Below are 14395 nucleotides of genomic sequence, written 5' to 3' on the forward strand. Positions count from 1 at the left end.
TGCAACCATGAATTTATGAATATAAAATGCTTTCACTCTTTCTCCTGCTTTCATTTAAATAAAGACTAAACAAAATTACAGATTGGTTCAAGAAAAAGGATGAAAAAAATTACCTCATCTGTACATGATTCATCTCTGCGCATACTCAGCTCACTAGGTACACATTTCTTGTAAACCTTGAAACTCTAAGTTTTAAGGTAGGTTTACAATTACAGATAGGTTTTGTACTACCGTGGTACAGAGGTCGGTTTTGATCAGAAGGAATTGGCAATCAATTAGTTTGCATCATTGTTCCAGGAAGATTCATCCTCAGCTAGTCCTCTTTTTAAATTCTGTTATACCTAGTCTAGAACAGCTTGTTGCTTTTCTAGTTTCTTTATTGAACAATCTACCTAGTCCCACCTTTGCTGCTTTGCTTCAGGACATAACTTGTATCCACATCCTGTTGTTCAAAAGCAACTCTTTTGTGTATTCTTGTGATTGCTTATGACATTTGAATTCCTACATACTTAGCACACTGCTAAAATGGTTTCTGAATTCTCAAGGTAGTTTTTTTTTAAACACTGCCAAAAAGAAATTCGAGAATTGATATACTCAGGTAAAACACCATCATATTCTTGGTATGATAGAGGCAATTCATTTTCAGTACACAGAAATAAAAATTTGGCTCCAGTTCCAGTAAGTGCATGTGTACAAAAATCACGGAAAGTTAAAGAGAATTATGCTTCAGAACTATTCTCTCTCGATATCTGTTCTTTATCTGCTGGAAAAAACCACACGTGACAGCTAAATTTAAAATGGATTCAGAGTTGTCTAGCACTGTAATATTCAACTCAGTAATGGTCTCCAAGTCAGACACTTGAAAAATGCCTAAACTGCTGGCAGCAAGCTCTTCAGAACACATGGAATCCTACTTATTTCTCATGAATCCAAGTTACTCTTTCAAAAGCCTTTAAAAATAAAACAGCCCATGATATCAACGTGTCATTTGTGACCTGCCCAGCATGGCCACTCTTAAATGTGAGAGATGGAACAAGAACACTGCATGGATAGAATAATGATTTATTGGAAACAAATATTTACACAAAGTATAAAGGCAATCACTTCAATAATTTCTTTTTTAACAAGACAAAGCTACCCCATTACAAGATTTGTTCAGTAACAGGATCAGATTTAGTAATGATGCAGAATATTTTAAATCCCTGAGATTGAGGACCTCTCACCTTTTATGCGCTCCACCCTCCCCACTCCCTCCTGCCCCACACCCCACAAAGGTGATGGAAATTTAATTTCCTGCTCAGTTGTACTTTTAGTGGATTACCATCCAAAATTACAGTTTCACTCTTTACATCAGCATGAAATTTAAAAATGCAAGCAAGCCAAAGTTTCACATCAAGTTCATTCACATTTAGTTGCAGGCATGCCCTTCAAAATTACTTCCAGTTTAAAGTTGGTATCCAAGCTGCTTTATAGATAAAGCTACTGACTCTGAAGATATAACTTGCTACCTTTAAATCAGACATGGAAGCCAACTCCTCCTTTTTTACTAGCCGGACAGAGCTACTGGTTTTTACTTTTCATAAAGGGATACTGAGATGTGAATGCAAGGCTTTAGGCACAAGTCCTTTCATATCTGGACTTAAAGCTATCACAAGGAAGCTTAGTAACACAGAGTTCCAGTTCCTACTGCAGACTTCTAGTAATTTACCTATATGCCCTCATCATTTTTAGGTTTATAGCAGGCAGACAGTTTACAATTACAAACTTGGGTAGCAAAAGCGTTTCCTCCTAAGCAATGCAAGTTCCATTATTCAATTTTGGTAGGAAGCCACCCTGCAAGGCCACAAAGGCAGATGCAGGCATAACACATGCAGAGAATTTTCAGTCCAAGTTCAGACATTTTTCCTAGGAAGATCATTGTCTGTTGTCCGAGGATGTAATCAATGGAATTCCTCTAGCTGACACATTACAATCAGCATAAGCAAAGCATGGAGAACAAGGCTAAACTTAAGTACTTTCTAGAGGATGCAGCTGATGTTGGTGTTACCTTGTCAGTGGGTAGCTCTTCAGTTGGAGATGGAAACAAAGATCTAATAAAATTCAAGGCATAAACCAAGTAAAATAAAAATCTTTCCAATATTAGAGGTAGATTTTATCCAGTGTAATATACAGTAGCCATTTCTGTAAGTGCAGAGCTCTACGAGTTAAACAACTAAGATCAACTTTGACCTATATGTTCTTAGAATAATTACGGCAAGCTTTTTGCATATCCTTCAAGAAAGTAGGCACACCACTCTGTAAAGAGAAAAGTGGAAAAGTCATTCTTGCATAATGTTATCAAGAAAAACTATAAGCAAGATGAGAATTCCCACTATATAGATCAAGGCCTTCAAACAAATACAGGACAATTCCAAGATCTGGTACAAAGCAGCTGACCATTCTTTTAATACTTTGTAAACAGACTGCACTATTGAAGTTTGCTTGCGTTAAGGCTATTCACATATGCTCTGCAACATGGATTTGTTGTTTTTGTTGCAGAAATTTACCCAGCTGGTTGACTAAGAAAAGGAATTTGACAGGAATTTAAAAAAAATTAAAAATTAAGACAACTGCCATGTAAGCAGACAATAGCGAGACTCTAAAAATGGGACTGCATAAGAGCTAGAAAGGTCGATACATCCGTTTCAGAAAAAATTAATGCTACCCAACATGCAGAAGACAGGTATGGATACAGTTAATACATTGTTTGAAACAGATTAGCCAAAGACAATTGTGCTGTCAACCTTTACTTACCTTGGCAGCCCAGTTGACCAGCCATGACGGAATCATGCCACCAGGATTATCAAAGTAGTACATATAGACTAGAGATGAGAGAGAAGTTACTACAACATTATCCAGCCATAGTCTGAGTATTAGCTCTAACACCGTATGACAGATCCTGTCAGTGTGCATGACTGAAGCACCAAGTACAACAGTTCTGCTCTGAATTCGTCACAAAAAAGTCAACTTGTACTGAAGTGGAATGTGAAATAAGTATAGCCATTCCCAGTTAACCTCTGGGAAGCTGAGAGCACCATAATATTAATTTAGACTATTGCAAACTATTTTAGGCAGCCTGTCTTATAAAATAAGGTTGTCTTTAAAGGACTAATCTCAGACAGGAGTCAATCTCTAGGCAAACCCTTTAATCTATACATCTGTCAAGCATGATATTTAAATCATTGCCGAGTTAACCAAATTGCAGCTAGCATCAGACTTTACCCAACTGAACCAGCTGGCAGGAAAATAAGTGTGGGATGAGGGAGTGGGGGTGGGATGAGAGTGCAGAATGATGTGGTCAGTAGTCTATTCTTAACTACCCAGCCCAACTGTTAAAAGATTCTTAACAGTAGCACGCTGCACTGGACTCAGTACATCCACTTTATAGGAACTGGTTTTAGCTTAAAATTTCCATTTCTACATGACTTGTGATCACACTTTCTTGACCTCTTACCTTTAGATCCAGTCTTGCCATCACTTTCAATTGCCAGACTTTGTTTATAGCTTTTAACTCTGACAATACCAGGCTTTTCAGGGCACTGAGGAACAGACACACTTTGAGCTAACACAACCCAGATCTTCCGCCCATCAACATCCATCTCTCGACATTCACGAATATAGACATACTGTATTCCAAGTTGAGAAGGCATGTCAAAACAGTGTCAGTTTGACATATGATGAATTGACAAGTGAATTCCATTACAAATACCAGCCCCTTCAAATTATTTCTTATGCTTCTATAGGATTCAATCCTGCAGAGTAATAATTCAGCTATGTGAGCTTTAGTTCTGTGTGGGAAGAGGCACCCACGCTCTTCTTCATGCTATACATATTCCATGTAACATGAGGACTGCAAGATCTTAGATCAAGTGCAGCAGAGCAGTACAATCAGTACACTGTTGGGATCCCTGGATGACCAGGTGACAAAAACTGCAAGAGGAACAAAAAAGCTTGAAAGGATACATCTCTGTTTGAGAGAGGAAAAGGGTACTTCACTTCCCAGTAGATTACTTTTTCACCATCATATATTTTCTCATGTAGTTCTATAGTCGAAAAAGGAAGATTGTTAGATATTTTAAATTTCTACTGCAACAGAACCATACGTGGCATCAAGAACTGCTCAGATTTCTGACATTAGCACATTTTACACGCAACCCTTACGTCAAAATTGATACGTATGTAAAGTTGTAGCAATAGAAGATGTTAGGAAAAGTTCTGTAGCAGGGTTGTTCAGGAACCAAATACACAAAAGCAGGTGGCCTGTTTTTCTGCTGCTATTGAATTCGTTGATGAAAAAAACCAAAAAAACCCACCTAATGAAAAACCCCCAAAACACAAAACCAGAACAATTCTGGGTGGAGGCAGAGTCAAATTCCTTTTCAGACAGTTAGCTCATTCAAAGCCTTTCCATCTCAAAGCTGTTTCCTCACCTATGCATATTCTGTATACTTCTGAGCCGCAAGCACAGTATGCTTTTTCACAACCATGTCATTATCCTTGTAAATCATTCTGAGCTAACAAGCAGTGTTTTTCAATACGTGAAGAGGTCTTATATGAGGGATTAATGAAGTTTGGAAAAGCTATTAGGAATTTCACAGCAGTATATACAGGCAACAGTGATCAAGAAGCTTGAGCAGTTTATAAGCCTTCATTACACCACCTTCAGTCTGCCTGGAAACTCAATCAGAAGGCAGCTAAATAGGGGGAAAAAAAAAATAAAAAAATCTAACAGTCCCTAAAACATGGCAGTGACTCAGTCAGGTACTAGTGTGGCATGAAGGATAAAAATTAGTTCAAGTCAAACTACATAACTGAGTTTGAAAAACTGTCTACTGCATGGCTTCTTCCCTTGAGACAATAACTGCCATTATCAGGGCAATGGACCTGACAAGCCATAGGGCTGAGCCAGGGTAAATTCCTGTCTGCTCAGGGACTGGTCATTACATGGGTGCAGTTAAAAAGGGTGTGATGCAGAGAGGTGGTTCACATTAACAGTCAAGAGTGGTCTGTTCCTCCTTTAGAGCAGACTTCTGCCTGAGGTGCTATATATCCTTCAGAGTTAATGCACACAGTCTGCCACATCACTTGCAGTAGTTTTAAAAAAAAAAAGGCTAGAACAGACTGATAATCTCATTGCTAAGGCAAGAAGAGTGCCACAGATGGGAGATTCTTTCCCTATATAACATGTTTCAAGCTAGACTTCTCTTAGTATGCCCTGCAAGTCAGATGTCACCCACGAAAACAGCTTCTCCTCTTCTCCAGGTTGGAACAGTATTGGATGCACAATATTCCCAGTGTTGTAATAAGCTACAGCATTATGCTATCCACCAGAGGTCACTGGAGCATTGGTTTATTAGCTTTACTTTCATTTCTAACTGCAGAGCTTTCCTTTTTCAAAGGGATTAAGACACTATTTTAAAGACCTCAATGCAATTGGTAGCTACTAACTCATCTACCTTTGTATCTTTGCAAACACAGAAAAAGCATGCAATAGGTAAGTCACGTCCCACCTGTATTCACTTTAGTCTGTCAATACTAGTGGACAGCTTCTGATCAAAGCAGAATACAATGCATTTTAATCAATAACCAGATTTCACTTAGCATTACTACAACAGATCTCAAGTCCGTTTTATTCGTAACAGTCACAGCTGCATTTGCTGCTTTAGCAGTCAATTATTACCATTAAATTGTTGGGAAGTATGATCTCAATCAGGATGCTCTTGCAATCAGGAGTAGCAAGTTTTAATATTGCTGAGGCCCAACCATTTTGTACCATGCCACAAAAGCATATGGTACCTCAGTCACTACTCTACAGTTTAGTCACAGCTTCCCTGCAGACCAGGCCTCAGGATGTCCACATCTTATAGATGTCCAGGAGCCTGCTTTGGAAATAGCCAGGGTACTAACAGCAATGCAACAATAGTAGCAGACAGATACCAAAATTTCTGAGGCCTCAGGCAAATCCTTGGCAAGAACAGATCAAAGCCTGACCTTCTGAAATACTCACAGGAATCTTGTCTATATCTGCCTCCAGTCAGGCCTTCATAAAGAGTTTTGCTGAACAGAACTAGAGGATAGAGATTAGCTCCTCTTGTGCTTAGTGCAGGAGCCGTTACCTTTTCAACTAAAAAGGCAGCTACTTCTACTCTGGTCTTGTTTTTATTTCAATACCAGCCAGCAGTTCAGCAGAAAACTCTTCTTTGGACTGCCATTGTTGCGTAGCTGTAAGAGCAACAAGGAACAAAAACAGTAAAACAAAGAGCAAGAAGGCTCTGAACGGAAGTTTTCTGGTTTTTCTCCCTAAATGTGAAAGGAGAAAAACAAAGCTTATATTGTTTACATTGAAAATGTTGGCTACTGGTATTTCATCATATGTACAGTTCTAAAGAATGGGAGAGCTTGTGTCAAATTTTAAGCTAAAAGGAAAGCATTAACATTATATTTATGCCCTTCAAGAGTTAACTTGTGTGAAACACTGGACTTGAAGTACCAGCAAAAGTATAAATTCACAGATTAACATATCACGGTCAGCAAGGATATAAACGCCAACTCTGCAACATTATCTAGTTTTTAGTTTAAGGGTGTAGCTTCCCCCAACTGCTTCCTTTCTTTTCTCTATGAAGGCATTACCAAAAAAAAAAAAAAAAAAAAAAAAAAAAAGTGTTTGTTTAAGAAGGATTCAGTTCTCCTAAATGCACTTAAATGAAAGACTGCTGAAGTAACTCAAGATAACATAGTATTTTTACATCCAATATGATAACGTTGAGTCCCACTCCAGCTTTTTTTCTTACGTTAATGGCAAAGTGGCCTTTGCTACAAGAAAGCTATTGCCCATTTTGACAAGTAGCACGTACTAACGAAGACATAGCTTCTTAAGCTTGACCAAGTACCGACACGAGTCAAACTGGCTGTATTGATACAGAGAACCACAAGGCATTACCAGTAGCTGTTCACCATAGAGCTGTCCTAGACTTAACAAGCACAATATTTAACAGTTCTGTGTTTTTTAACACTGTTCTTTGTTCAGCAAAACACTTTGAGCATGTTTCAGTCTTACTGGCCTGAACCGATTTTAAGCACAGGCTTAAAAGGAAAAGGCTCCCCATCTTTAAAATAAATGGATTACTGGATACCTACATCAGCTGAATCCTTGCATTGTCACTGCTAACTTAAGATGTTTTAACATCATAGCGATACCCAGGTTCAACTCCCCTTTTCAAAGACAACATTAAATAAACACAACTAAATTAGTTATTCTTTTCTCTGTAAAAGCCCGAAGTCACCAACTATTCTCTCAATACACCCATTTCTGATTGTAAAAGGTGCCAAGAACAACCAATGCTTTCAGGAAAAGACACACCATCATGCATCAAACTGGTGCAAGTCAGAGGAAAATTTTTCACAATGGGAACAATCAGCCATTGGAATAATCTCCCCAGGGAAGTGGTGAATTCCCTAACATTGGACACTTTTAAGATTCAGCTGGACAGGGTGCTGTGCCATCTTGTCTATACCGTGCTTTTGCCAAGAAAGGGTGGACCAGATGATCCTTGAGGTCCCTTCCAACCTGGTATTCTATGATTGCACTGCTCTGGCACAATATGCAAAGATGCACAAAAGGTACCTTCTCCATTTCTCCCCAGAACATCTAAAATTTAACCTAGGAATTACAACAACTAGAAGCTACAAGATGCTCCAGCATAACAAGTGATGCCAATTATATGCTTTAAACAACGTGGAAAGAATTCATTCCAGAAGAAAGCTATGTGGTGATGAGATATTGGCTGTTCCACGTCAGTGTTTACTCGTATATGTGCAGAGTGCAACCTTATCCCAAAAGCTACTTAAGTCTGGCCCAAAGCCTTTGGATGCAGCAACTTTACAATACCTTTGAAGAAAGTTTTAGTGGGAAGAGTCAATGTGGACATAAAGCTTGCTTTTAAACTGCCTAGATGAGCTTACCTTTAACATACTGATCCCATTGTTTTCTGAAATCTAGGTCCATATAGACATCTGCACACAGTTTTGGGGGACAGTCAGCAAGACCACCGAAGATTTTATACTCATAAAGTCCTGATTGCTGTGGAAACAGAATGGGGAGAGGAAAAGTCACACAGGAAAGGGAAATACTCTGCAGCAGGGAGAACAGCTGAAGGAAGTTAGGTGGGGCACATACTACAAATACGCTCAAGAGCTGTGAAAGCAAGTGTTCAAAAAACAATGCAAGATTCAGTCTTTAACCTCGACTTTTTGATCTATATATGAAAGTTTAAATCCAGACAGGCTGACCTGCCTTGCACAATGGTTGTTCCTTCCCTTACACCAGTACCCTTTTACTTCATAAGTAGTTCCAAAGGGAGCATGTTTCTTCACACACATGCACGCCCCTTTTCATCTCCAGTGGTCAGTATGGACTAAATCCTGCCCACATTGAAGCTTACCAGAAGCATCAAATTCTTGTAGCAAGGTCTTCAGACCCTATATAACATGCTTAAGAATCTCAGCCATTTCCAGGAGGTTACCAAGTACTCCACGATCTGGAATAAGCTTTCCAGCAAGTTAGGTATGCTTATACTTCAGGCTGTCATACAAGAATACTTTACAATGTTCATACAATCATAGAATGGTTTGGGTTGGAAGGGACTTTAAAAACCATCTAGTTCCAACCCCCCTGCCATGGGCAGGGACACCTTCCACTACACCAGGTTGCCAATATACAACCATGCTTATACACAATGCACTATTATATCTGCCTTGAATAGTTACCAGCTATTTGCACGGAAAGCTGTCTGCACTAAAGGGGTGGGGTGCAGGATATCTCCTATGTTAATGCTTTTAGTGTTACTCTCAACATATGGGAACTCCATCTGTGCCTATAGAGCAATGTTTGTACTATTGTTAGTACCGGTTCAGGACTAAATTAAAACAATGAGAGTATTTTGAATATACAGTGTAGAACCAAATTCAAGCATTCTCAAGGAAAGGGAAGGAAGGATTATATAACATTCTGTTAGTGAATGGTTGATTTGTCTCCTTCCCCTTCACAAATCAACCCTAGAAGATGAAGATTTGATGTACCAGAAGATAATAACGGGACCAAGAAGCTTAAGCTACTCATCTTCACTGGGGCTTCACTGAAGCATCAAACACTAGCTTCAAACTTGAACTGTTCAGCACCTGTGCAGCCCCATGCACTCATATCACCTTTGTAAACAACATCAACGCTTTTATTTTCACAAGAAAAACTAATTTTGAAAATATCACACCTGAAATTGAGCCAAGACCCAACAGCATATGCCAAAGCACAACACTGGTACTTCAAAAATAGTTGTTTTACCTTAAACACTATTTAATTCCAGGTCACTAGTCAGAAACACTACGTGGATTTTCTTGCATGTATGTACATTCACATTAAGTGTCACATAAGGCAGGAGAACAGCAAACCACAACTCTTCTCGCTCTTCTAGTAATTCAGACAAAATGTTTTGCTTTCCCATGTCATGGGGCTGCTCTTTCACTGAAGAATAGTCTTTGTATTCTTTTCCTGGACTTTGATTATGACTGCATCTTGAGAGGTAACAAACCAAACTCACCTGAAACTTTAATTTTGCAGTCAACATGCAAAGCTAGCTGTTCATCAGCACACTCACTGTTTCTTTGCATCCTTTAGCTTCCTTTTAATCTCTTTGATAGAAGAAAGCCATGCAGTAATTTTCTCATTTAAGCTAACAGAGCTTGCCTCAGAGACTTTGCCTAGAATCGCGTGCTTTGTACCTTAGTGAGGACAGACTACAGTTTCACACTTCCAGAGTAAAACTTTAGGACCACAAACTATTACATTGTATTGCTTGTTTCTAAAGCTTTTATGTTCCAACCAATAGGCAGCTGAAGTGCCTGTAATACTTTTTAATTGAGGATTATCAAAAGATAGGCATACAATATAGGTCTTTAGAGCATTTGTGCTATAGATAGAACCTCCATCAAGAGACTAAAATAGAGCTGTAGTGATGTCATTTACTGTCACATAATTCAGAAGCCACTAAATACAGAGCGCAAGTGCTGCACTACCTAATCTCCTGACTTAACACATGGGATTCTACCTTACATTCAAAAGTAGGCTCCCAACTGGTTCACAATACCAGTTCAGTCATTCTTATATCTGTAGCCTTCAAGTTCTTATACTGTAGCTCAAGACAGATCCAGAAATTATGCTGTTCTTCTCTACCAATCTATTTGTTCAACTGCTAGACAAATCATGGCATACATCATTAAGTATCATCTATTAAAAAGGGTAGTATTTTGATAACGGTATGAAATAGCAAATCACGATCTGAAAAGTGAACAGTACGCCTTGCAGGAGGTAAGCTGGACAAAGACATTCAATAAAAACAGCAATTTATAAGAAGAAAGTTAAAACAAGAGTGAAATTTTTCAAAGGCCTATCAGCAGGAGAGTCAATCAGCGGCTTGGAATACAGCACAGAGCAGGAAAGCCCAGGAGATCAATTTGTGTAGCCTGCAAAGAAGGTGGAAAGAGAAGGCGGAAAGAGAAGGCAACAGGAAACATAATTGCTGCCTTCAGCTTCCAGGACTACCACTGCTATAGTGGACTTGAAGTTCAATAAGTGCTAAAAGCCAATTTTTCCAGTAACAACTTTAAGCAAAGACCCTCCTCCTAGACTTGGTTCTTCTTCTCATGTGGCAATTTGAAGCAACTAGAAGACAAAACAAACAAGAGACTTATTTCCCAGCAGAATCAGAAGACTGGACTTGAAAAGGTCCCTTGCATCCTACCTAGCATCCGTTCAGCCTAAATTAGGGTCACCGTAAAATATGCAAACAAAAAAACCAACAACAACAACAAAACCCCCAAAACTCTTCTAAATATTTTTTAGTCAGCTTAATAGTCCCTCTATATAAAAGCATGAGAAGGAGAAGCCTAAGTTACTTTCCATCTAGCCAGCTTCAATTTATACAATAGCAGCAAAGCCACAGCAAGACAGGCTGCCCCAATACAAGTCTTACAGACACCTGGTCCCATTTGTTTGGCTAAATCCAGCCTCCAGCTTCCTGAAGTTACTTTGCCTTTGTTCACTGCGTGACACATTTACAGGTCTATGATAAGCTCCAGTCCTAAAGTTTCGATTTCATCCACTCCAGAAGCAACACTCCTAGTAAGCTCTATTTCATCAGCATATCTAATTCTTGCATAGATACCCGGCTGACACCGCAAGGGTTGCCTTTGCTGTGTGCAGTCACGGATAAGTTTGTCTTGCTCTTGCCAGTTACCACATCCACGCTGTAAATAGGGATTATTTACCACCAAAAAACTCTGAGGTGTATGAAGTGACTTTTTGTTTTAAAAAGACTTTGCCTACCCTGTCTCGCCTTTCACACAGACCTATACGTTTGCTTTATTTGCTATTTGTTTTTAACATGACCATGCCTGAAATGATTTTTCAGAATACAAATCCAAAATTTTCATGCAAAGCACAGCATGAAGTCCAGCTTTATAAGGAGCTGAGAGGTAACTATGATCACAGAGCTAAAGAAATAGGATATTTATATGGATTCAGAAGTCATCAAATCATAAATCACAGTGATTTATGATTTAATAAACACTCACTAAATTAATCACCTACAAGTCAGTTCTGGAAGCCTAAACTTTTTATCTTCTTCAAAGAATTAAGTCCCCCCCAAAAGGGGGGAATTTCATTCCAACCCTTTCTGAACCACCTCCTGATCTTAGAGGGAGAAAGGTGGGAAATCAGTTCGAAGGGAGTTTTGGAGAGAGGGAGAAGGGAGGGGGGCAGGAGGCTGCTCTAACACAGGAGGTGCTCAGGACCCGGCGTGCAGGGACGGGTCTCCCCTTCACCACACGCACCCCTCAGAGAGGGCTCTGGAGAGAAGTGGGACACGCAGAGCAAACGCCCCGTCAGACCCACGACTGCTCCTGTCGCCGACAGCACCTTCCACCAGGAATTTCTCCGACCACCAGCTGTTAGCAAGCGTTAAGAGCCCCACAGTTCGCAGGTTCCCCCAGCAGGTTGCAAGAGCGGTGTTTTCTGCAGAGCAGCTTTCTCCATCACCAGTTAATAGCATTACCCTGAAAGCCGCTTTCCGGGAGCCCGGAGAAACCGAGCCGAGCCCTGCAGCGCCTGGACGGACAACGGACCTCAGCCTGACCCGTGCGGGGAACCGGCGGCCCCGGACGGGGACGGGCCGCCTCTCCCCCGCCCCCGGCAGCCCGGCCCGCTCCTCAGCCGCCCTCCCGCGGCTCCCCGCCCCGCGGGCGCTCGCCCACGACGCGGGGCTCAGCCCCGGGCGGGGAGGATCGGAGGCACGGCCTCCCCCCCCGCCGGTGCGGGGCGGCGTGTGCGCGGGGGGGGATCTCCCTCCTCCCGCCCACCTCGTCGTACAGCCGGTAGATCCTCACGCCCATACTCTCCACCAGGAGCTGCCAGGGTCCCCCCGCAGCCGGTGCAGGCTGGTCCAGCGCCCGGCAGGCGGCCCGAAACTGCTCCTCGGAGAAGCCCGGCAGCGGCGGCGCCTCCATTCTCGGCGGCGGCGGGAGGTGGCGGCCGGGCGCGGGGCATTGGCGGCCGCACCGGGCCCAGCCAATGGCGGCCGCCGCCGCCCCTCCCCGCCGGCCGGCCCCCGCCGCCATGCCGGGGTCGGGCCGAGCCCAGGGGCCGTCCCGGTACGTGGGAGGCGGTGGGGCGCTGCCCCGCTGCGGGGTAAGGGAGCGGAGGACGAGGGTTTGTATCGCTGTAAACCCGCTGGTACGGGTGTGGGAGCATCGCTTTGCCCGGCACGTTCTCTCTGGGCTTTCTGCAGTTTCCTCATAAGGTCTCAGTTTCTCAGTGGTACGAGGGCGAGGAGGTTTTTGTACGTGCGAGTCATTTCTCTGCTGCCAGAGCAGGGCCGGGTCCCGTTGGTGTGTTGGTCAGGGCCTTGCCTTTCGGGTGTTTCCCAAGGATGGAAATTGATTAGTCTCTATGGGCACGTGTATTTTTATACATATATATTTTTCACATTTTAAAAAGCAGTTTTCTTTATGGGCTGTTCATATGGGAATATGTAAAGAACGCATAAATGCTGGGCAGCTGGTTGGTAGATGTGTTTGACGCAGGCACGCATCCACCGAGGCCCAGCCAGCCTGGTGGAGGGGACAGCAAAGAGGAGGTGGCAGCAAGCTCTGGCCCATGGTGGCCTGGGGTGGGCAGGGTGGAAGGGGACAGAAAACTGTCACTGGGCTGAGCTCTCGGGCTGGAGGAATCCACTGATGGGGACACACCTCACACCTTACTTAGGCTGCTGCTGAATGACCCCACCTATAACAATAAGCTAACGTGTGAGGCTGGCAGAGACAGCCAAAGCATTCGGGTCATCAAAATGTAAGTGGCTAAGGCAGGTTTTCTCCCTGGAGCTGTAAATCTGTTTTCATTACAGCTTTATTCTTCTAATTCCTGTGAGACTTTCCTGCTGAACACTGTGTCTTCAGAATAAAACAGAAGCAGCTCTGAGCTATGGGACGTCATCAAACCTACTGACTGACAAAAGAGCTTGTCTGACAACACTAGCCCAGCATAGTTGGTGGTAACCTCTGTGCAAGGCTGGCAAAACTTAGCTTTTTCTAGCTTCCCTGCCAAGCGAGTGACTTCTGTGACAAAGAGGTCACTTATGTCAGCTGTCCTTTCCAGTTCCAGTCAATTGGTTTGCAAGCAGAGCATGAGGATTTCTGGCTGACTCTGGTTTGGATATACAGGCTGAGCATCATCCTTGCACAGTCCAGAAAACTTCTGGAGACAGAGTTTTGGCAGAAGGCAAGATGGTATCTCACAACCCTCCCCCCCCAGCATGTAAATTTGATGCCAGAATTTGACCTGTAGCGTCTTTCTAAAATAATGTCACTAATGGTGATAAGTCTCTGCTAATAGATTACCTGCTCTCACCTCCCCAGTGAAACTGCTAGGCAAGCATTCCAGTTCTTTTATTTTTGTGGTATGCTTACATGTATTATGACCTTTTATTATTAATATTTATACAATATGTATAAAATATTTTGGCTTATTTGTGTTCTTCGTGAATTACAATGGCGTGCTTTCAGTCAGCCCAGCTGGTTCTCCAAAATGTTATGACAATACATTTCTTACGGCTGAACCTTTACAAGTAAATTCTTGGCTGAGCTAAGCTGACTTCAGTGGAGCTATGCTGCTCACCCAGCTGAGGATCTGGTCTTTAAAATGAGACAATGGTCTGTGGGTGAGACCGATTTAGTTTATCTTGCAGAAGTATTTCTTTAAGCGGTAGTTTCACTTTTGCAGCAATTTTATCAGATTCCTATCTCACTTTTA

General features: G+C 42.0%; 1 protein-coding gene across 2 annotated transcripts; it reads right to left on the bottom strand.

Annotated features, from left to right (window-relative positions):
* Positions 1-1052: 1052 nt before the first annotated feature.
* Positions 1053-12824, bottom strand: PCTP (phosphatidylcholine transfer protein). 2 transcript variants are annotated; one of them, XM_075044383.1, is made up of 6 exons: positions 12448-12824; positions 8002-8119; positions 4003-4082; positions 3494-3665; positions 2794-2861; positions 1053-2295 (listed from the first exon to the last, which is right to left on the bottom strand). In XM_075044383.1, exons 1-6 carry the CDS (start codon positions 12703-12705, stop codon positions 2230-2232), a joined length of 762 nt encoding a protein of 253 aa, XP_074900484.1. In that variant the 5' UTR covers positions 12706-12824; the 3' UTR covers positions 1053-2229. The 2 variants fall into 2 exon arrangements, with proteins under 2 accessions (XP_074900484.1, XP_074900485.1); XM_075044384.1 differs by lacking the exon at positions 12448-12824 and adding an exon at positions 12144-12267.
* Between the last annotated feature and the right edge of the window lie 1571 nt (positions 12825-14395).

This window comes from Buteo buteo, chromosome 13 (genome assembly GCF_964188355.1).
Source record: "Buteo buteo chromosome 13, bButBut1.hap1.1, whole genome shotgun sequence".
Classification (NCBI taxonomy): Eukaryota; Metazoa; Chordata; class Aves; order Accipitriformes; family Accipitridae; genus Buteo; species Buteo buteo.

Excerpts from the sequence above, each read along its gene's own strand:
- PCTP (XM_075044383.1), bottom strand. The coding sequence starts at position 12,705 with ATGGCGGCGGGGGCCGGCCGGCGGGGAGGGGCGGCGGCGGCCGCCATT. Across the intron at positions 3,666-4,002 it reads TTCCTCTCTCAAACAGAGAT|TATGTCTATATTCGTGAATG; the intron begins GTATCCTTTCAA and ends CTTGGAATACAG. Across the intron at positions 2,296-2,793 it reads TGGTCAACTGGGCTGCCAAG|AGTGGTGTGCCTACTTTCTT; the intron begins GTAAGTAAAGGT and ends TTCTCTTTACAG.